A 25,154-nucleotide genomic window follows, 5' to 3' on the forward strand; every position below is an offset into this window, starting at 1 on the left:
TTGTGACGAACAAACTAGATGATTTGCCTGCGTAATTTTCAGCAGAATCCAGTATTCAAAGAATTCCACGCATTGAACAGTACGCAAAAATAATAAAGTAGTGAGTGCCAAAGAAGGTGAGAAGCTTCCACGTGGCTCTATCCTCCCCTTCTCTCTCGGCTCATCGTCGTCAAGTCTTCAGTAAAGTTCAGTTTATGCATTTCATTCATTGTTTACATCGAGGTCCGCGGCCAGATTTAATGTGGCCTGCGACGTCACTTAAAGTACCAGTAGAGTAGAAAAACAAGTCTACTTTATATGCTTAATTGTGTTTCATCGTATCCAAAAAAAAACATATCCAATTGTATTTACAATCCACAAAGTATGTGAAAATACTGTTTAAACATCACAAAATGCCACAAATTTAGTCAGCCATTTTGTATATTCCGCTCCGAACGTCTTTGGTAATTTCCGGAGATCGACGTCTCTGGAGTAACACTTCTGCACTCTGGCCATAGTATCACCAATATGCAACAATTAGAGAGAGATGTGCTGTGTATCGTTCACAATCCCTATACAAGACATGAACATATATGTTTTTCTTCTCAGTCATAGATAAATAAATACACAACAAGTCCGCTAACAATTTAAGCAATGAAGGCTCTCTATTAAGCCCACAAAACCCTCTAAATAACCATCCACTTCTAAATAACCATCCAAAACCCACCAACAATAGTCTATATACATATCGTGACCTGAATATTAACCAATTATTAGCGATGTTGTTATTATAAGCGCTAACGCAGACGGACCAATTTTTTGCGGCGGATTGATAACAGGCAGCTAAGTAGCCCTTTGCTGCTTTTATTGTGAGCCGGCAGCGATGTCCTGCTGCCCCCGTATCACCGTGTCTCGACTCGTCAAATATATTCTAGATTATAAATCATGCCTCTCATCTGGATTTTAGGAGGATTTAGCCATAATTCTAGAAGTTGTTCATCTGTGACATTCAATTTATACCCGGGGATGGACACAAACCGAAGACAGTGTCTGCAGGGAGACTTTTCCTTGTTAACCCTGCGTGTGCATCATGATTAATTATTCATCTAAATGGGAAGATATGGACATCCTATCATTTGTCATCGAAGTAAGACCAGACATTGTACAGTAATCGATCGTTTTATTATGTCTGTATTGCTTGTTTAGCACTTAGCAATACTGCAAAATGATGCTTAGTGTTTCACTCAACCTGGATCTGTTTAGCACAGAGCTTCTAAAACTTGCCTCCTTATATTCAGGATCAAAAATAGAAATTTCTGGATCATAATTTTTTCCCAAAGTAATCGTTGTTCGCTCTCACAAAGTCTGCATGATTTGCATTGTTGTTGATGAGGAAGGGATCTGCGGTTCCTATCTCTACGTCACGCGATCATGTGTCTGGCTAGCTCATTATCTCTCAAAATGGCTCGGGAATCTCCGCGAGATTGATACTATTTTGATCATATCTATTTACTCGCGAACTTTGGAAGTCTTTTGGTGTCATACATCATATATATATCTATATATATAGATATATATCTATATTAGGGCTGCAACTAACGATTAATTTGATCATCGATTAATCTCTCGATTATTACTTCGATTAATCGATTAATAATCGGATCAAAGAGACGGACTACATTTCTATCCTTTCCAGTATTTTAGTTTAAAAAAACAGCACTCTGGCACCATACTTATTTTGATTATTGTTTATCAGCTGTTTGTACATGTTGCAGTTTATAAATAAAGGTTTATTAAAAAAATAAAAATAAAATAATAAAATAATAAAATTGCCTCTGTGCATGCGTATAGCATAGATCAAACGAATCGATGACGAAATTAATTACCAAATTGTTGCAGCCCTAATCTATATATATATATATATATATATATATATATACACACCGTATTTTCCGCACTATAAGGCGCACCTAAAAACCTCCAATTTTCTCTAAAGCTGACAGTGCGCCTTATAATCCGGTGCTCCTTATATATGGACCAATATTGAGCCACAACAAACCTAAACTTAATTTTCATAAAGTTTAGGTCTCGCAACTACGGTAAACAGCCGCCAACTTCTTTTTCCCCCGTAGAAGAAGAAGCGCTTCTTCTCAGCGAGAGAATTTAACATAAACGAATCAATGGTGTTTAATTCGGACACTGAAGAAGAAGAATTCGAGGGATTCGTGGATGAGGAATAACTTCATAAAGTGAGCTTTACATGTTTATTTTGTGTGTTGTGTTGTGTGACATTAACGTTTGAGCAACGTTGAGTTATTGATATATTGTTATTGCTCTGCACTATTTGGAGTGTTACTATATTGTGATTGCACTAACATTTGATTTATCGTAACAGTATCACTGTTTTTTACGTGTTTATTGAATCAGGGAAAAATTCCCCTCCACTATGTGATATAAATGTTGCACTACATGTTATACCTTGCTGTTGTTAAAAGATAAACAAAACACCACGTCACTGACTTTACCTCGGGGAAAATAATAAAACAGCTGTTTATTCATTTTGGGAGTGAACAGAGTTGTCAGAACGCTGATTTGTAATCTATTTATAAAGTTTGACTGACCTATCTGACTGTTTTGTTGACATTCCCTTTAGCGCAGCTATATCTAATGGATGCATAGGTGCGCCTTATAATCCGGTGAGTCTTATATATGAACAAAGTTTTGAAATATGCCATTTATTGAAGGTGCGCCTTATAATCCGGTGCGCCTTATAGTGCGGAAAATACGGTATATATATATGATAATAGCTTCAATGTAGAGGCAACTTGCTTTTCCACTCTACTGGTACTTTAATGTGGCCCACCACATCAATTAAAGTTGCCCCCCACATCAATTAAAGTTGACCGCCACATCATTCTGCAGTATGTGGCCCGCCACATCATTTAAATTAAGTTGTTGTTGTTGTCTGTTAAGTAATTAAGTATTTTCAGGTGTTTGTTCTTTCAATTTTGGCACAAAAAAGTACTGCATGCAATTGCATATGTTCTATGTGGTAATATTATTTGATCGTGATAAAAAATGGATAAATACTTAAATATCTGCTTGTCATGACTTCACATTTCAAAGCAAGTTATCCATCAGTCTGTAAGTAAAACATGTAATAATGAAAATAATTTGCCTATGCACATTTTGTAACAAGGCTATTATAGGTACGTTTATATTCATATAGAGTCACTGTTACAAACAGCCTTCTGAGGGCTGTCATAATTGCAAACAAAAATGAGTTTGACACCCCTGATTTATATGTATTTGAGTTATTCTCTATAAAATGTGTTTCGGGTGTCTGGAACTGATTGGTTAGTTTTACATTAAAATTGCTTAATTTTCTGTACGATGGAGTTTTTTATTCTGACATAATATAAATTCTGTATCATATACTCAAAACCGTGATCAAACAACCTCCTCTCAAATAAGTTCCTTACCTTTAAGAAACACCGGATTCTCTCTGCAGTTGGGAAATAATACTACTTCGGCCGCTATTTGAGGAAACGCTCGAATATAGGCTATGGACCAAACATGGACGTAAAGCATTGGGTGTAATAATAGTTCATGAAACAAATGGTTACCATATGTTATATAACAGTTTGCGGTGACACGAACAAGTTGTGTTGTCGGGGGACAACTATTCACGATGCACACACAGACTGTGAATGTTTTCACTCTCTCTCAGCCCCCATGAAATATAATCCCCCCTAATGAATGGTAACAGTGGTGCGTCTGTTCGTGGCTGTTTCCCAGCCAGCGTCCAGAGAACTTAATAGCATTAATGTCACTCTGCTATCGAGCAGCTGTTGCCAGTGATGCCGCCTCGTCTTTGTGCACACACAAACACATACATACACATGCCACACACACATACAGTGTTCCCAACTTCCATGTGAACCAATCAACCCTCATCTTGCTTTAGAGGCCATTTGAATGGTCTTGTTTTGGAGGACTGCCCGTCAAAGAGTCTCTTAGGGTCTCAGTTTCTCCCTCTTTGATTCCCCGCTTACCGATCATGGTGGTGCCGCCAACGAGCGCTGCCTTGGAGCCCTGAGCAAAGTCGTCCACAGTGGTGGTCCCACGGTATGGCATCTGGAAGTGGGTGTGAATGTCGATGCCGCCGGGGATCACCATCTTGCCGTTGGCCTCGATGGTCTTCACTCCGCCAGGCACGATCAGGTTGTCACCGATCTGCCTGTGGACAATGTTAGCCAGACTTAAGGCTGAAATATGCTTGCGTGACTGATTCCCTATCGGAAGCCTCCGGTGGACCTTGCCGCTGCCTGATATACTGAACTGTCCGATACACCGAGGCATGCGCTGCATTTGCATAATTTAACAAAAATGGACTAGTTCAATTATAAGCGTGACTTTTGGCACATGCAACAAAAGATCAGACAGCTCTCCATGCGCATTTCCAAAGGATAGCTTAGGGAGATGAACACAGAGTTGTAATTGGTTGGCTTTTTTAGTTGTTCAGGGGTCACACAGACCACCTTCGTGAACGTCTTCCCCTCACAGCGATACATACAAAAGTGATGGTTATTTCAAAATGATTAGTTGAAGCTCCAACAGCAATGCAGATATCGCTTCAGTCGCCATTGTTTACTACAACTACTACACACAAGAAGCTAATAACTAGTCCACGGGAGTTGTGGTTGTTCACTTTGAAAAACACTGCCTCTAGCGTTTTAAAAGAGAACTGCAAGTCACGCGTCAGCCCCCGTAGAAGAGCTACAAGTGAATCAAGACACCACAAGCTATGTTATGCGAGAGCATATTTCAGCTTTGAGGGTCAAGGTTGGAAGTGGTTTAACACAGTTAAAGTTCAGGTGTTCAGGCACTGACTAGGGTTAGAGTTCGGAGGCATTAACTAGAGTTTGAGTTTGGAGCTGTTGACCACATATCCAACTTGTTAAGAGACATTAACCAGAGATTCGCTTAGGGTTAGACAGCGGTAATCAGAGTTAGACTTAGTGTTTGGAGGCATTGACCAGGACAAGAGAGTGACTTTAGAAATGTCAACCATGGTTAGGATTGTGTTTAGCAGTGCTTGGGTTAGGAGGCATTGACCAGGGTTAGAGATGAGGGGAGGGTTAGATTTTGAAAGTGTTCTCCAGATTTTGGAGTATAGAAGTGTTGAACTAGGATTACGATTACAGCTACAAGGCAATGACCAGAGTAAACAAGGTTATGATTAGCAGGTGTTAATCAGAGTTAGGGTTGGTTTAGGTTAGGTTTGGGGTTGCGGACTACATACCAAACTTATGTGCACTTGTTTGCCAGTTGTTCAGTCAACCGGCACTCATTTGATTCTTTATAATGCAACCACAGTCTTCCTTATTAGGGAAGTGGGGATTTAAGGACTACCATTGAAAAAATGTAGGTCGAATGGAATTAGGGTTGAAGTTACCAAGATGTTGAGTTACTGTAAACATTCTGTCTTGAGAGGAAATGTTATCACTGTGTTCTGTTTAGTTTTAGGGTTCATTCAGACTTCAATCTTTGGACATGTCTCGCCTTTTTCGTATACTCCTACCCCATGACTCAAGGCTAAAATATTCTCCCCCAAAAGACTTTCCAACTGCCCAGAAACCATCTTAGCTGGGATTTGCCTTTAAGATCTTCTTGGGCCGAGGGATAGAAATGAAAGGTGACTGGACTCACTTGATGAGGCCATCCTCCATGTAGACGTCTGCATGGAAGGACTGATCATCATTCACGATCCTGCCGCCTTTGATAAGAAGCCGGTCGCTCTGCAGGGGGAGAAAAAATATTTTCTTTAATATTGATGACTAAAAACAGGATAATCCAAAGACTTTATTCAACATATAGCTTGGTATCTATCACGTGATGTCTGGTCTGATCCGGGCGTTGCCACGACACGCCAACGTCAGACAATACAAATCTGCTTGTGCGCCATGGACTGATTCCAGGAGGCCGTTGCCATAGTAATGAGTTAACTGCAGAGCGGGGGAGAGCTGATAGATGGAAGAACTGGGTTTCGCTGAGTCGACGAAGAAAAAACGAGGCAGCGGATGCCAAAAAAGGTCAAAGTCCTGTCAGCATTCAAATCTTGTCTGAAACATAGTTTTTCTTACCAAACAACACAAATAAAGCAACCGCCAACTATCATTTATTATTCGTGTTGCTTTGTATTCAAATGCTACACAATAATCAATGCCGATGGAGTATCGTGAAAGCGAGCTGAGAGTGGTTCCAAGCAACCACACCCTGAAAGCATTACAGTGTTAGACTGGAGCACTCAGTCATTGCTGGAACACAACACACTTGCACATCATGCAGCAAAGCACTGCCCTAAAACTGTCGCTCATTAAGCTGGGAGACCACCCCCTCGCTCCACAGAGCAACCATCACACCGCTCTAAAATGTGCACTGCACCACCCTAAACAGACTGATATTCTTAGAGGACATTGGATTGCTTACTATTTATGTATGAAAGGGCAGAAGGTTTTGTTTCTGACAGCTTTGTTACTACGATAACCTAAAAGTTTGAATTTTGGGTGGAGGTGTAGCATAGGCCAGTGTTTTTCAACCACTAGTGTGCCGTGAGATACAGTCTGGTGTGCCGTGGGAGATTAGGTCATTTCACCTAATTGGTTGAAAATATTTTTTGCACACAAGTAATTATAATCTGCAAATAATGTGCCGTTGTTGAGTGTCTGTGCTGTCTCGAGCTTGGCAGAGTAACCGTGTAATACTCTTCCATATCAGTAGGTGGCAGCAGGTAGCTAATTGCTTTGTCGTGATCACAATATGCAGCGTGAAGGTCAAAAGGTATCTAATGCTTAAACTAAAAATAAACAGAAGGCGAGTGCCGCTAAGAAAAGGCAGAATGAAAGTAAAACTGAACTGGCTACAAAGTAAACAAAAACAGAATGCTGGACGACAGCAAAGACTTACAGCGTGTGGAGCAGACGGCGTCCACAAAGTACATCCGAACATGACATGACAATCAACAATGTGCCCGCAAATAAGGATAGCAACAACTTAAATATTCTTGATTGCTAAAACAAAGCAGATGTGGGGAATAGTGCTCAGGGAAGAAATGAAACTGATACAGGAAAATACCAACAAAACAGGAAAATCCAACAAAAGACAAGAACTAAAACACTACACACAGGAAAACAGCAAAAAACTCTAAATAAGTAACGGCTTGGTTTTACAGGTTGTGATAGTACACCTACTTTGAGACAAGAGCTATAGTGATGCATGGTTGGTTATGGTTTGAATTCATATCCAACACTTGCGAGAACAACTTTATACTGTCAATATCGGCTGCGGAGTTTCATTTTTAATGTTTTCTGCTGGTGGTGTGCCTTTTTGAATGGAAAAAAATGTGCCTTGGCTCAAAAAAGGTTGAAAAATACTGGCATAAGCCAGGCAAAAAACTGCTGGTAATAATTTAGAAATAATTTAAAAATATAGTTTTAGAACTGTATTGCACTACATTACTGTCAACTTCAGAAATGGAGTGAAATAATATTTACTGCAACTTACATTGTTTCTTTTACACACAATGAAATACTTTTAAACGGTAACAATACTAACAATATATTTTATATAATACCAATTTTAATACACGGAAATTACCCAAAAATGACAAATCTAGGTACACTGAAATTAAAGGTTTTAATCTTGGGAGATAATGCTAAAAGAATGCTGAAATCTAACAGATTTAAAAAATAAAAATCTAATTAATATATTTATATTCTTCAAACAAGATATGTGGAGGCTTTTTGGGCAGGTATTTCCATTTTTTTAATAATGTACTGAAACAATGAAATTAGTAAAAGAAAAATTCTAATTTCGGTATACTGCACTGAAATAGGTTTTTAAATCATTGTAATTCAGTTTAAGCTTTAGTCCTTTGCAATTACTTATTTAAAAATATGTTGTTCCTAATTTAAGATACAGTACCAACACACTGTAATTCATAGAAAACTAAAACATGTGCAGACATGTATTATTTATTTACAGTATGTAAGGCAGAGGGTTTTGTCTCTGAATGCTTTGCTACTATGATAACAAAAAAATAGAATTTAAGTGGGGAGGTGTAGCATAGACCATGCAAACAACTAATAATCTAGAACTCATTTAAGGTTATAGTTTTAGAATTGCACTGCTCTACATTACTGCCACCCTTAGAACTGGAGTGAAATAGACTCTACTGCAACTAACACACAGCACTTCTTAAGTTGTTTCTTAAATAAAATGATTTTAAATGCTAACGTTATACACCAAATAAAACACTATTTACGTATAACACTACCAAATGGTACAGAAAAGTAGAAAACCGAAAATGAAATTCGATTGAATGGTGTCTGTCTATCTGTGTTGGCACTGCGATGAGGTGGCGACTTGTACACCGCCTTCCACCCGAATGCAGCTGAGATAGGCTCCAGCACCCCTATGACCCCGAGAGGGACAAGCGGTAGAAAATGGATGGATATACATATACATATACATATATATACATATACATATATATATATATATATATATATATATATATATATATATATATATATATATATATATATAATTTGTCATGTGTATATGTATATGTATATGATATATACATATACAAACCCTGTTTCCATATGAGTTGGGAAATTGTGTTGGATGTAAATATAAACGGAATACAATGATTTGCAAGATATTTGATGTTCATAAACTCATTAACTTTATTTTTTTTTGCAAATAATAATTAACTTAGAATTTCATGGCTGCAACACGTGCCAAAGTAGTTGGGAAAGGACATGTTCACCACTGTGTTATATGGCCTTTCCTTTAAACAACACAACGTTAGGGAACTGAGGAGACACATGTTTTAAGCTTCTCAGGTGGAATTCTTTCCCATTCTTGCTTGATGTACAGCTTAAGTTGTTCAACAGTCCGGGGGTCTCCGTTGTGGTTTTTTAGGCTTCATAATGCGCCACACATTTTCATTGGGAGACAGGTCTGGACTACAGGCAGGCCAGTCTAGTACCCGCACTCTTTTACTATGAAGCCACGTTGATGTAACACGTGGCTTGGCATTGTCTTGCTGAAATAAGCAGGGGCGTCCATGGTAACGTTGCTTGGATGGCAACATATGTTGCTCCAAAACCTGTATTTACCTTTCAGCATTAATGGCGCCTTCACAGATGTGTAAGTTACCCATGTCTTGGGCACTAATACACCCCCATACCATCACAGATGCTGGCTTTTCAACTTTGCGCCTATAACAATCCGGATGGTTCCTTTCCTCTTTGGTCCGGAGGACACGACGTCCACAGTTTCCAAAAACAATTTGAAATGTGGATTCGTCAGACCACAGAACACTTTTCCACTTTGTATCAGTCCATCTTAGATGAGCTCAGGCCCAGCGAAGCCGACGGCGTTTCTGGGTGTTGTTGATAAACGGTTTTCGCCTTGCATAGGAGAGTTTTACCTTGCACTTACAGATGTAGCGACCAACTGTAGTTACTGACAGTGGGTTTCTGAAGTGTTCCTGAGCCCATGTGGTGATATCCTTTACACACTGATGTCGCTTGTTGATGCAGTACAGCCTGAGGGATCAAAGGTCACGGGCTTAGCTGCTTACGTGCAGTGATTTCTCCAGATTCTCTGAACCCTTTGATGATATTAGGGACCGTAGATGGTGACATCCCTAAATTCCTTGCAATAGCTGGTTGAGAAAGGTTTTTCTTTAACTGTTCAACAATTTGCTCACGCATTTGTTGACAAAGTGGTGACCCTCGCCCCATCCTTGTTTGTGAATGATTGAGCATTTCATAGAATCTACTTTTATACCCAATCATGGCACCCACCTGTTCCCAATTTGCCTGCACACCTGTGGGATGTTCCAAATAAGTGTTTGATGAGCATTCCTCAACTTTATCAGTATTTATTGCCACCTTTCCCAAATTATTTGTCACATGTTGCTGGCATCAAATTCTAAAGTTAATGATTATTTGCAAAAACAAAAAATGTTTATCAGTATGAACATCAAATATGTTGTCTTTGTAGCATATTCAACTGAATATGGGTTGAAAATGATTTGCAAATCATTGTATTCCGTTTATATTTACATCTAACACAATTTCCCAACTTATATGGAAACAGGGTTTGTATATACATATATATATATACATATATATATACATATATATATATATATATATATATATATATATATACACATATATATACATACATATATATATATATATATATATATATATATATATATATATATATATATATATATATATATATATATATATATATATATATATATATATATATTTCGGGATACTGAAATGTTTTTAATTTATATGGATTCAGTTTTTTTTTAATTGTCTTTTTTTCCTAAATGAAGATACACTGTAATTCATAGAAAACTAAAACATGTGCAGTCCCTTTACAAATTATCAAAAAAATAAAAAATTAATAACAATAATTACATTCTTTAAAATGTAAATATTTTGGGTCCCTTTTTAAATGAGTCCAACCCCCATCCCAAAAAGTTTTTCAAATACATATTATTTAGTTTAAATTTAGAAAATGTTCAATTAATTGAAAATACTTTCCCTAAATTAATATATTAATACAATGTAATTAGTACAAATATGAAAAATATGCAGTGTTAAAAAATGTACAATACCAGATAATATTACTAATGTGCACCAGAACAGAACTTTAGTGTATACAAACATCCACTGCATTAGACGCTGGTTGTCAAAAGATGATCATGATGTGACACTTACAAACAATACTACCAATACGCACAACACAGAACACGAACCAATACAATGTTTTTATATACAATACTTGTACCAATATTTACATCCTTTTACATACAAAACTATCATTACATACAATAAAATATGACGACACACCGCACTCCAAATACCGCCAATACTGTTACGTACATTAATAATGTGCACCAAAATATTGTTTTATACCGTATTTTTCGGACTATAAGTCGCAGTTTTTTTCATAGTTTGGCCGGGGGTGCGACTTATACTCAGGAGCGACTTATGTGTGAAATTATTAACACATTACCGTAAAAGATCAAATAATATTTTTTAACTCATTCATGTAAGGGATTAGACGTATAAGATTTCATGGGATTTAGCGATTAGGAGTGACAGATTGTTTGGTAAACGTATAGCATGTTCTATATGTTATAGTTATTTGAATGACTCTTACCATAATATGTTACGTTAACATACCAGGCACGTTCTCAGTTGGTTATTTATGCCTCATATAACGTACACTTATTCAGCCTGTTGTTCACTATTCTTTATTTATTTTAAATTGCCTTTCAAATGTCTATTCTTGGTGTTAGGTTTTATCAAATAAATTCCCCCCAAAAATGTGACTTATACTCCAGTGCGACTTATATATGTTTTGTTCCTTCTTTATTATGCATTTTCGGCAGGTGCAACTTATACTCCGGAGCGACTTATAGTCCGAAAAATACGGTAACCATTTTTTGTTTGTTTTTTGAAGTCAAGTGTGAGATGAACAGTTGTATTTCCTCAGAGTGTGAAAAAAAGTATGTGTTAATAAGTCAGCACTGTTCTCAGACTAAATAATCCTCTTTGCGGTTTTAGTGGGGCAAAAGCTTTCTTGACTTTGGAAAAAGATTGAGTTCAGGAAGTGGAGTAAATGTCACATGACACCGCATGCTAAATACAAACAAGTGGAGGACGTACAGTAATATTCTGTATAGAAAGCCTGAAAGACTGATTGTGGGAATAGACGTTGATCCTGATTTGCTTGGAGCTTCTCAGGTCATGTCCTACTTTGTCATCCCCAATGACTGCATCCTGTTTTACAAGGCAGCAAAAATCCCAATAGGAAGATTTATTCGAGCTATAATAAAGTGCATCACCATTCTAGAATGTTAATGAGGAAATTTACTGCTTAATCAAGATTTTCCATTTAAAAAAAAAGTCCTTTAAGGAGAAAAGTTGGTTTGTCTAAATGCTGGATGGCGGAAACTCCATTGACACAATGCAATTTTTGACAGATTTATAGTAGAAATGTTCATGACTTTTGCTTTTTTTGCTCTCTGCTGCCGGATTTTATCAGCTTGCTGTAAGTCAACAAACTGGAGCATTTAAAGAGGATTAGCTCTAACGGCACGCAAGGACTTTTGGGTAGGCTTACACGACAATAACATAGCACAGCCGAACGACCCCTTTTTAAAAAAAGACGGAAAATGCTGCAATGTGCATAACACGCCAGTAGTTGGCGATGCCCCTTTGTAAATATACCTTGTAAATTTAGCTTAATTGGTGGATGTTTTTATCAACCACACGTGTAATGTAGACTTTGTACACACCTAATAATCACCTTTGAAGAATTGATCAATTCTGGGAAATTCATTGCTGAAACTTCAACCAGCTGACGCAAATTGGAGTGCAGTACTCGGCTGAAACCAGCAGAGGCGCTGTTTATTCCGACGCAAAAATATTTTCATTTATAAATATAAAAATAAAAATAAAAACTATATTAGAATAAATAGAAAAAATATTTTTTTTAAAGCATTTTATTCTAAATCGAAAAACGCAATAAATTATATTGCATGAAATATGAATAAATTAACATTAACAACTACAAACCTCCTAATATGCATGTTGCAATCAAACAGCTGGTGTGTAATATACAAAATACTTATTGTTTAAACACTTCATAGGACTCAACAAAATAAAATGCATTCAAATTAATGGCAAAGACTACTTCCTGGCTAAGGCAACACACCGTAGTCTATACACTACTGCCATCTAATGTTTTGGAATTTCCGCTGCATGCAAAGTCGCTATATAATACAGTACAGTACAGTACTTGCAAATGAGAGGAAGAAATGTAAGCAAACAAGAAAACATCTGGACGGCACAGCTTAGTGTTATTTTATTTATTTTTTAACAAGTAACATTTAATAACACACACATAAATTGGTACCGTTGAGTACTGGTATCAATTCCAAGGTATCGGGAAATGCTACCGTATCGATTCAAATGAGACAGACACCCATCCCAGTGTACATACGATTGTTAATTTGCCCAAATGATCAATCACACACATGTAATCAAACTTTGAAAGGATTGCAATCGATTTCAGGCTCCAAAAGGCGCCAAAACAACAATCCATGTTAACCACGTGAACAATCACATTTCAAAAATAGTTGTACTGTAGCTTTAAGGCTATTTTGATACATACACCAAAGAACTGTACTGCTAAAAATAGTCCTCCTTTTCCTGCTTGTTTCTGTAAAATGCTCCATGACAGATGAGTAGAGGGAAAGTTCAGGTTCAAAACAAACAACAAAGCACCAAAAATAGCACAACTCGGTTTGTATACATACACACACACACACACACACACACACACACACACACATATATATATATATAGAGAGAGAGAGAGAGAGAGAGAGAGAGAGAGAGAGAGAGAGAGAGAGAGAGAGAGAGAGAGAGAGCGAGAGGGATAAAAAACACTTAAAATAGCACAACTTTGTGTGTGCATAAACATGATATATATATATATATATACATATATATATATATATATATATATATATATATATATGTCTTAATACCCTCAATCTCCTGACGATTGAGGGTACCCCCCCTCATGAAACAGGCCTGTAGAGATGAAATAGTCTTGTGATTTTTTTTCCCCACACATACATATATATATATATATATATATATATATATATATATATATATATATATATATATATATATATATATATATATATATATATATATATACATATATATATATGTATATATATATATATGTATATATATATATATATATATATATATATATACATGTTTATATATGTATAGATATATATATAGATATATATGTATATGTATATATACATATATGTATATACATATATATATATATATATATATATATATATATATATATATATATATATATATATATATATATATATATATATATATATATATATATATATTAGAGATGCGCGGTTTGCGGGCACAACCGCGGAGTCCGCGGATTATCCGCGAATCGGGCGGATTAAATTTTAAAAAATTAGATTTTATCAGCGGGTCGGGTCGGGTCGGGTCGGGCGATTGAAATTTAAAAAAATTAGATTTTAAATAGATTCAGGCGGGTGGCAGTTAAACCAATTCGGAAATATATATACATAGTTAAATGTTGTTACCCACATACGAAAAACGAGCAGGCACCTGCAGCATATGCCACAACAGAAGAAAAAAAAAAAAGAGATGGACACTTTTACGGAGCGGAGAAGGCCCCCGACGCCTCGCCGGGGTCCGGGACCGAGGCCCCTTCCCCCAAGAGGGCCCCACCGGGAGCCGTAGCTGAGGCGATCCGCGAGAAGGTCCCGACGCACGTCCAGGGTCACCACCGCGCCCACCGCACCGACACCCCGCCTCGTACGCCTTCGCCGCGGCCGGCGTCACGCGCAGCAGGTAAGCATCTTACCTGCCCGCCACCCCCGTGGCCGGGGGCTCGTAACAGGGGTCACTCCGCGCGCTCCGTCCGCGCAGCTTACCTGCCCGCCACCCCTGTTGCCGGGGGCGCGTAACAGGGGTCACTCCGCGCGCAGTGCGCTCACGAAAGGGGTGGGGCTCACCCTGGTTGATATAGACAGCAGCTAGGACGGTGGCCATGGAAGTTGGAACCCGCTAAGGAGTGTGTAACAACCCACCTGCCGAATCAACTAGCCCTGAAAATGGATGGCGCTGGAGCCGGCAGCGAGACGCGCTTGGAGGTGCGCTCAGCGCGGCTCCCATATGATTGCGCACTGGTGTGCGTCTGGGTCGTGACAGCGTGGCACGCGAATGCTGCATTGGATCAGTCTCTTTTCTTTAACAGGCAAAAGCTTTATAACCTCACTAATGCCTTGCATCGTCTATATTAGATACATAACAACGGGCGGGTGCGGGCGGATGGCGGGCGGATGCGGTTCTGATCAAATGTTAGATCGGGTGGATTGCGGATGGTTGACGACTTTCTGATGCGGTTGCGGATGAAATAATTGCCTATCCGCGCATCTCTAATATATATATAAATGTATATATGTACATATAGGTATATATAAATATATATACATATATATATATGTATATATACATATATATGTATATATACATGCATATATGTTTGTATGTATATATATATGTACATACATATATGTATGTATACATACATATATATATACATATGTTTATATATATATATATATATATATATATATATATATATATATATATATATATATATATATATATATAACACAAGACAGATGTGTTTTTTCCACTTTGGGCAGACATTTTTAGAGGCCTTCAGTAGTGCTTAATAAAGGACAAATCCTGTTAGGATGCGAGTGGGAGTCAGTTAGTGGTGTGAGGTCGACCTTTGTGTCGGCACTAAGACTTCTGTTTCAGTTTAGTTGCCTAGCAACACAAAATATTTACCCCAAAATGCTGGATTCTGTTCACGCACGTGGGGGGAAAAAGGAGTTAATTGCAGCAGACATTGAGGCCTGCTAATAGTAGCACCGAAATACTCCACCCCCGTGTTTGGGTATCATCTTGTGCCCCGGTTGCTATGGTGACTCACATGCTTGTATTTTGTTTTCTGCATGGAGCTGCTGTTTGGGTTTAATTTCCTGCCTTTTTTTTTTTTTTTGGTGAGGGAGGGGATTACTGGCTAGTGGAACACTGAGAGTGCTGTGAAGGCAGCACGGTGGCAAGGAAGAACCCCACCTAGAAATGTGACACAGCCTCTTTGGCACAGGCTGATGTGAGGAAACAGCTGGAAGAGAATGCAGCAGCATGGAAAGTACAGTAAGGGCGGGTGGATACTGTACTTATATATACTTTACTGCACACCAGGGAGATGCAACTACGTTGTCCAGGGAGATAACGTATCACAAAGCCTTCAGGAGTGACTGCTCTGTCCACTAACAAAGATTGTCCATTTAACACATGAGCCAATGCTCAACGATTGGTATTAAAACAAGAGCTCATGAGTGAGCAGTCACATTTTCGTTAATGAAAATGTAGAGGATTAAAATAATAATGCATAAAAAGAAAATAATCAGGGGTGGTTCCAACGCCTGGCAACACAGATTGTCTATGCCTGATGCCAACGCTAAACACACAGACTACCAAGCAGTCATGCCCTGAGAAGATATTGTTCATTTAACCTTTGACCCTGATGATAATGCAGCCGTCTGGTATCATATACAATTAAAAATCAATATTGTAAACAAAATAGAAGCTACAGTTTATTCTACAAAGCAAACTCACTGCAAAAACTGAGTAAGATTAAATATCTCAAATAAGGGTGATATTTGCTTATTTTCTGTCTGATAAGATAATTCTTCTCACTAAGCAGATTTTATGTAAGTGTTTTACTTGTTTTAAGGGTTTTGGTCCTAAATGATCTCAGTAATTACAGCTTGTTGCTGAGATTGTATGACCTATATTGAGTACAGTAAAACATGCTTGAAACTAGAATAGCAACTGTTGCAAAGCTGTGTCATCAACACTCACAAGTATAAAACTACTTTTTTTAAAGTAATAATTTCTTATTTCAAGCATGTAAAAAAAAAAAAAATCATGACTTTGACACAATTGTGTCTCATATTAAAACAGAAGACAGCCAAATCACTTTGCTGTTTTATTTTCAATGAAACAATACAAAATACATACTCATATAGTAGTACAGTTGTTATTAGTGAGAATATACTTATTTTAATGTATTTCTGGGTTCATTGAGGTTAGCTAATTAGGGACCGCAATGTCCCTTTGGGACAGAGGACCCTATTGTAATTGTAAGGTTTTTATTATTATTATTCCGCCGCCTCTTTGAGCTGTAATTTGACCCCCTTAACATGCTTCAAAACTCACCATAATTGACACACACATCAGGACTGGCAAAAATTGCCATCTAATCAAAAAACCAAACCCCAAAACTCAAAATTGCGCTCTAGCGCCCCCTTGGAAAAAACACAGACAAAACTACTTGTAACTTTCGGTAGAAATGTCGTAGAGACATGAAACAAAAACCTCTATGTAGGTCTTCCTTAGACCTAGATTTCATACATTGACATCTTTTAGCAAAAATCAACAGGATGTTGGCAATTCCCCCTTCAAAACAAAAATGTAGTAAAGACTGTCACTTTTGCCTCTTTGAGCTGTAATTTGACCCCCTTAACATGCTTTAAAACTCACCAAACTGGACACACACATCAGGACTGGCAAAAATTGCGATCTAATAAAAAAACTCAACCCCAAAACTCAAAATTGCGCTCTAGCTCTCCCTAGGAAGAAAACACAGACACAACTGCTCCTAGGAAGAAAACTCAGACAAAACTGCCTGTAACTTCCAGTAGGAATGTCTGAGAGACATGAAACCTCTGTGTGGGTCTCACTTAGACCTACATTTCATATATTGACAACCCCCAGCAAAAATCAACAGGAAGTTTGCAATTCCCCCTTCAAAACAAACGTTTTGTAAAAACCGGTCACCTTTTTTCAAACATTATCTCTTATGAGCGCGTTTGTCGCGTTTGACAGGGCAGTTTTCTCCTGACTGCTATTACAATATTGGTTCTGTAGTGTGGTTCTAAATGGTTATTAAAAGCGAAGAAAATTTGAGTTACTGTATATATTCTGCCGAGAGCCAGCGTCCTCTGCAGTGACATTTGTTACAAGATTCGAGGTTTAATCATTTATTGTCATAATCATTTGGTCAGTTATGAATTTCAGGAGAAAAATATGCAAATAAAAGGTATATTGCAGAGGGCATTGGCTATCAGGACGATACACAGGTATGACATTTCAGAAATAACAAATTATGCTCCCAAAAAATATACAGATTTTTCAAATGGACTATTTGCAGGCGATGACATTGACCTTATGTGTCTTTCTTCAAGGAAAGTTGTAACCATTTTTGCATGAAAATGATGTCATCATCCCCAAACATTATTTCGATTGATGGAATAAGGCAAGTGTCCAAAATGAGCATCTATTGAAGATGTAATGGCAGCCATCATTACCTGACATGCAGCTCCATGCCATCAATGACTGTGGAAATGTGAATGTTTTCTTCAGGCTGTCGTCCTCATAAATCTCATTGGAACGGAACCAAACAAAAGTTCCAGCATCATCACCTTGCCCATTGCAGATTCACGATTCTTAACTGAATATGACTTTCATTCAGTCATCCATTGCTTTTCCTCAGACCTTTGTAGCCTTGTTTTTTTATGTTTAAATATTAATTACGGCTTTTGTTTAGCTATTTCTTTATTTAAATCCTATTTCCTTTCAGCGCTTTCCTACAGTTCGGTCACAGATGGTGACTCAAGTTTACGCTCATTTATTTTGCTATGCATTTTCTGTTTTACATTGTTTGAATTTTTTTTTTTGGGGACTCTTTAAGGTTGTCTTCGGTCTACCACTATGCTTGCCATGTTGTTTGTGCTTGGTCCAGATTTTAGACACAGCGGACTGTGAACAATCAACATATTTTGCAACATTGTGTGATGATGTAACCTTCTTGAAGAAATGTGATAGTCCTCTCTGTTTCAAGCGACGTCTCTCGGGTAGGAGCCGTGATTCAAGTTAATCCACCTGGTGCAACAGCTCTGCAAGGTGTGAACACTCCTTTTTAACTGCCGTCTAGTGATGTGCGGATCGATGCTGAAATATATCATCTCAAATCAAAATATCGATACTTTTGATACTTTAGGTATTTGAGATAATGTGTATCATTAGCAGGAACACAGTGTAAAAAAGTATCTTGTGAATAAGGCAATGCTTTTGTTGAGTGTTGTTTACATCTTCAGTATTTTCATGTAACTGAATTGTGAATACATTTTTATACTAAATTATTTATTGCTTTTATTATTTCTCTCATTTTTTTTTTTTTAATTTTTTTTTTTGTCCTGTTTTTGTTCATGTTTTATTAGCTTAATTAAATTGTTATTCATGCCACTAACTCAATATATTTCAGGGTTTGAAATTAATAAATAACCCTGTCTTGTATTTGTTTTGCTATTAGACATGTTATTATTTAGATTAAACAAGTTTTTAAATTTAGGCAAAAAGTATCGCATTAGGATGGGTATCACCAATACCAGCCAGAGTTTTACTCAGCATCGGATCGGAAAGAAAATCAGTGGTTTCGCACATCACTCCTGCAGAATAATGAACAAATGTAATCTGATGCAGGTGTTATCTTTGGAAATGAAAAGGTAAACGGTGATTCAATTTTCTTCCCCCTCAGAATCGACTGATTCCATAATTTTTGCAATTTTGTTGATGAAAAAATGACTTTATTTTTGTTGAGAAACACTATTTATTTTTGAAAGTTGCCTTTTGAAATGATTACCCAGCAGACACAAGACATTGATACAACGTTGATTATACATACATGTCTTTAAAACTGACTTTGAAACAACGTTACAAAATAGTTGTATTTGTAAATGAGATAAACGTTGATGTCTAACGTTGGATCCACGTTGTTGGTTGGGAAACGACCACATTTCAATGGTCAAATCAACGTCACAACCTGACATTGAATAAATGTTGCCAAAAAGCATGTTGTTTCAACGTATTTGTGTTGTAGAATATTGGTTGGGAAATGACCAATTTTCAATGGTCAAATCAACATCAGAACCCAACATTGATTAAACGTTGTCAAAAAGCATGTTGTTTCAATGTTGGGTTTGACTTGCTCAAAGTCAGAACCTAATTCAACCAGTTCTCAACGTTGTTTTAATATCTTGTCTGCTGGGTGTAGTTTCTGTTATCTGCTTTTTTCTACAAAATTAAACAACTGAATGAACATCCTCCAGGTCTGGGGATTCCATACTTTTCTAGGGGCTGTCGTCCTGCTAGCTCAGGGGTCGGCAACCCAAAACGTTTAAAGAGTCATATTGGATTAAAAATACAAAAAACAAATCTGTCTGGAGTCGCCAAAAATGAAAAACGTATATAAGTGTTATAATGACGACAACACATGATGTAAGTGTCTATATTAGATATAATAGCCTACTATCAAAATTACTTTAAAGGTCTTATATACTGTAAGTGTTATAATGAAGACAACACATGATGTAAGTGTCTATATTGACTATATTAGCCTACTGTCAAAATGACCATGTGTCGCAGGCTGAAGCAAATCTTCGTTGACAGAAATGTTGAAATATAATCTTTATTCTACACATTTTGACAACATTAGAAACCATTAGTAAATCAGAGGCTACTCAGAAGGTGAGATAACTCCTGGAAATGACTGGCTTTTAATGGCCAAAGGTATAGACGAGTGTGTCCAAGTTAAAGGAAGTGGCAGGCTGTATTATTTTAATACATTTATTACAATCTTTGCAAGTTAGGTAATATTTGCTGTGGTCTGGAACAACATGGCACAAAAACAACTATCAGAAATGCAGCCAATATTATATACAGATATTGTGTCATGAGACATACAAAACTAAATTATACACAAAGAGGATAAAAGGAAAGGATATTAAATGAGCTCAAATATAGCTACAAATGAGGCATAATGATGCAACATGTACATACGGCTAGCCTAAATAGCATGTTAGCATTGATTAGCTTGCGGTCATGCACTGACCAAATATGCCTGATTGGCGCTCCACACAAGTCAATAACATCAACAAAGCTCACCTTTGTGCACTCACGCACAGTATAAAACATTTGGTGGACAAAATGAGACAAAGGAGGACATGTAAACATGTAAACAAACTGTTGCGTCACAGTCCACACTATGGTGGGTTCAAGAACCACCGACATTAGTAGGACAAAATTATGTTTACCAAATACTCTCACCAGTGAAGCATACACACAAACATATTACACAGTAGGCTTTCTAACAATTGGGAAGGTTTGTGTCATGTCTGTCTTCAAACAAAAAACATACTAAAACAAAAAAATATATTTTTAAAAATGCTCCAGGGAGCCACTAGGGCGGCACTAAAGAGCCGCATGCGGGTTGCTGACCCTCGTGCTAGCTCCTGCGGCACATTGTGTTATGTGAAAGTGAAATATATTTACATAGGTGTGGTTGACACTTGGTAACCTGACTTTCGCCAGATCCTTGTAGTTCGCTGAGCTCCACACAAGGATCTGGGCTCGAGGGCAATGCAAGTGGAGGAGTTCAAGTACCTCGGAGTCTTGTTCACGAGTGAGGGAAGAGTGGATCGTGAGATCGACAGGCGGATCGGTGCGACGTCTTCAGTAATGCGGACGCTGTATCGATCCGTTGTGGTGAAGAAGGAGCTGAGCCGGAAGGCAAAGCTCTCAATTTACCGGTCGATCTACGTTCCCATCCTCACCTCTGGTCATGAGCTTTGGGTCATGACCGAAAGGACAAGATCACGGTTACAAACGGCCCAAATGAGTTTCCTCTCCCTTAGAGATAGGGTGAGAAGCTCTGTCATCCGGGAGGATCTCAAAGTAAAGCAGCTGCTCCTCCACATCGAGGGGAGCCAGATGAGGTAGTTGGGGCATCTGGTCAGGATGCCACCCGAACGCCTCCCTAGGGAGGTGTTTAGGGCATGTCCGACCGGTGGGATGCCACGGGGAAGACCCAGGACACGTTGGGAAGACTATGTCTCCCGGCTGGCCTGGGAACGCCTCGGGAAGAGGTGGACGAAGTGGTTGGGGACAGGAAAGTCTGGGCTTCCCTGCTTAGGCTGCTGCCCCCGCGACCCGACCTCGGATAAGCGGAAGAAGATGGTTGGATGGATAGCGCTTTTCTCTCGTGACTCAAAGCGCTTTACATAGTGAAACCCATTATCTAAGTTACATTTAAACCTGCGTGGGTGACACTTGGTAACCTGACTCTCGCCAGATCCTCGTAGTTCGCTGAGCTCCACACAAGGATCTGGGCTCGAGGGCAATGCAAACTCCTTCCAGATAGCAAAAAAATAATGAACCAATCAGGATCGCCGGGCGGGGATATCATAGATGTGACGTAGCGCCGAAGCGACTGTTTGATTCAAACAACAATGGCGGAACGCAGTGAGGAGTCGTGTGCTGACATTGATTCTGCTATTGCAACTGTTTTGTCCAATCTATCGAATATTAATTATTTTCGCTCTATCGTTATCCAATATGTCGGCTGTTCTGTTTTGGACTTCCCAGCGTCACTCTCATCAAAGTCTGGGCGTCTGCTGCAAGTGGTGAGATCAGTAAGCTCCAGATTGTCCAGAATAGGGCAGCAAGGCTGGTTCTGGGTTGTTCACTAAGAACCAATGTGAACCAAATGCATGCTTCTCTTTCCTGGCTAACAGTGCAGAACAGGTTGTCAGCTAATACTCTAATATTGTTCAAATCAGTAACCGGTAGTAAAACACCTGCTTTTCTCATGGCCCAAATAGTTCACAGTAGCAGTAGACATAATCATAATACCAGGGCGTCCAGTGAGGGGCATTTTGTACTCCCTCGTCCCAGTAAGAATGCTTTGCGGAAATCTTTTATTTACTTTTTATTTTGGGGCGGTATAGCTCGGTTGGTAGAGCGGCCGTGCCAGCAACTTGAGGGTTGCAGGTTCGATCCCCGCTTCCGCCATCCTAGTCACTGCCGTTGTGTCCTTGGGCAAGACACTTTACCCACCTGCTCCCAGTGCCACCCACACTGCTTTAAATGTAACTTAGATATTGGGTTTCACAATGTAAAGCGCTTTGAGTCACTTGAGAAAAAGCGCTATATAAATGTAATTCACTTCACTTCACACTTTATTTATAGATTTGTATCGCTCTGGAATAACCTGCCTCGAATTCTCACCGGCATTGAAAGTAAACAGGTTTTTAAAAAGAAAGTCTTTAAATTAGTTTGCTTGTTGATGATTTGTTTGGTTTTATATTGTGTAGTTATATTTATATGGTAATTATTATTCTTGTTTTCTTATTGATGCTTTTATTTAAAAAAAAATTCTGTATTGTGTAGTTATAATTATATGCTTTTACTTGTAATTGTATTGAATTGTGGACCCCAGGAAGACTAGTGGGTTGTTGTGGCAACCAGCTAATGGGGATCCTTAATAAAAAATCAAATCAAATCAGCGTCACAGGTTGATTTGGATGTGAGTGGTTAAAGTAGCACGTCATTCAAGATAACGGACAAGTGGTTTATCCAATCACACACAAGGATTTTTTTTTTTTTTACAAGGCCCCGCCTTCTGAAATACATCTCCTATTGAGCAGTCCCAGATCCTTGTGTGGAGCTCAGCAAACGACAAGGATCTGGCGAGAGTCAGGTTACACACTGGGGGAGCAGGTGGGTAAAGTGTCACAACAGCAGCGACTAGGATGGCGGATGCAGGGATCGAACCCGGAACCCTCAAGTTGCCGGCACGGCCGCGCCCCATGTCTTATCATTCCTGATCATTACACTTGTAAAATGTTGGAGTTTGCTTCACATTATCCGTACAGAAATATGGTTGCAGTTTGACTCTGGAACACATTATCACTGGAATTGAAGATGCACATTTAGGCACTTTGTAGCAATGTGTGCAAAAGAGAGACAAAGGCCGAGCAACAATGAAAACCGGCCAGCATCACACGCACATACACACACACGCACACACACACGCATACACACACACGCACAAAGAGGAAGACGACGAGGTCTGCAGCTGGAGGACAAACCAGCACCGCAGCTGTCCAACTGGCATCCTTTCAACCTCCACAATCGCTCTCTTCTTCCACACACAATTAAAACCACTCTTTTAGAGCGTCAAAAAAAAAAATGGGCGTGTCCCGCCCATCCTCACCCATCCTCCCCCTCCCTCGCCCACCCTGCTGCAGCACAAGCCTGCAACATCAATACAACATTCGCATCGGAAAATGTATTATCGCCTTTTATTGTTTGGCAACGTGCTTCGGAGTCAATGTGATGTCATGACTGTGGAGCAAAAACGGCACCAAGAGGCTTACAGAAATGAACGAAAAGGGATAAAAAATCATTTAACTCGTTTAGATGCGATGTACGGTTAAATACATGTGATAAATGATTTAACTACAGTGTTGGGTTCAATTGATGTTTCTGGGCGAGTCCCTCAACAAAGACGAGGCAGGACAGCTTTAAGAAAACGCCTAATGTGCACCACCATGTCCTCACTGCACCATGACGCCCGATGTGAATAATAGTGCATTTTTGGGGGGGTCAAGCAAAACATTTTGATTTAGCACACTGCAGTGATTTTTTATTTTTTATTTTTAACCGGCTATCAAAGTTCCTACATTCCGTGAAGGGTCGTGAACTACTCACCGTGATCTTCGGGATGTTCTTTTTGCCTTGATAAGACATGGCGTCTTTTTGGAAAAGAGGGAGCGACAAAGATAAGAATAGGATTCCTTCCTGGATGGATGCTGGATGTGGAATGTTCTGTCAGTAGGGCAGTAACACACACACACACACGCACACACGCACACACACTGGCGAAGTGTTGCAGCGTCGATGGAGCGAACATAGCAGCCCCGCCCTCAAATTGCAAAGAAAGCAGTGGCGCTTAATGGCCGCTGGAGGGCGACCGAGAGTACTTTTTAAAGTCAGAATGACAATGTAGTTTAGTGCAGTGATTTTCTTTTTTTTTTTTTTCTTTTTTTTTTGTGTCCTGTCCAGCTTCTCAGGCAAATAATATAGTTGATGTAGATGCCCATGTCGGCTGTTCAGATTTACTTTACAAAAGAGAAGTGTAGGATACTTCTCTTGTTGCCTTATTTGTATTTGACTTTATTAAATGTATTTATATTATCATTTAGTGCAGCCGGGCCGGAGCAGGAGGGGATAGAAAGAGAAAAAAAAAAGAAGACAGAGGGGGAAATTGTGGGGACAAGAGGGGGATTAGACAGAGAGACAAAAACAACAACAGCAAACAACAACAACAACAACAATAGAGCAACATCAGCAAATATGACATGTACAAATATGATGGTAAAAGTAATAGCAAATAAGCAGTTAGCGAAAAATAAAAAATAATACAGAAATGACAATGAGCATTATTACACTACAAATGGATCAATACAAATACCAATAGAAATAGCGCTATTGATAATGAAC

The 25,154-nt window shown here is 38.6% G+C and overlaps 1 protein-coding gene across 2 annotated transcripts in view; it reads right to left on the reverse strand.

The window, feature by feature from the left end:
• Positions 1-24,558, reverse strand: part of dpysl3 (dihydropyrimidinase like 3) — a 46,293-nt gene extending 21,735 nt beyond the window's left edge. Inside the window, exons 1-3 of one of the 2 annotated variants that reach the window (XM_061962514.1) lie at positions 24,363-24,558; positions 5,692-5,780; positions 4,035-4,219 (exon numbers count right to left, since the gene is read on the reverse strand). In XM_061962514.1, the coding sequence (XP_061818498.1) occupies positions 4,035-4,219; positions 5,692-5,780; positions 24,363-24,401 (313 nt within the window). In that variant the 5' untranslated portion in view covers positions 24,402-24,558. The remainder of the gene's footprint in view (positions 1-4,034; positions 4,220-5,691; positions 5,781-24,362) is intronic. The other variant, XM_061962515.2, reaches the window with a different exon arrangement.
• Between the last annotated feature and the right edge of the window lie 596 nt (positions 24,559-25,154).

The sequence above is a fragment of the Nerophis lumbriciformis genome, linkage group LG09 (assembly GCF_033978685.3).
Source record: "Nerophis lumbriciformis linkage group LG09, RoL_Nlum_v2.1, whole genome shotgun sequence".
NCBI lineage: Eukaryota > Metazoa > Chordata > Actinopteri > Syngnathiformes > Syngnathidae > Nerophis > Nerophis lumbriciformis.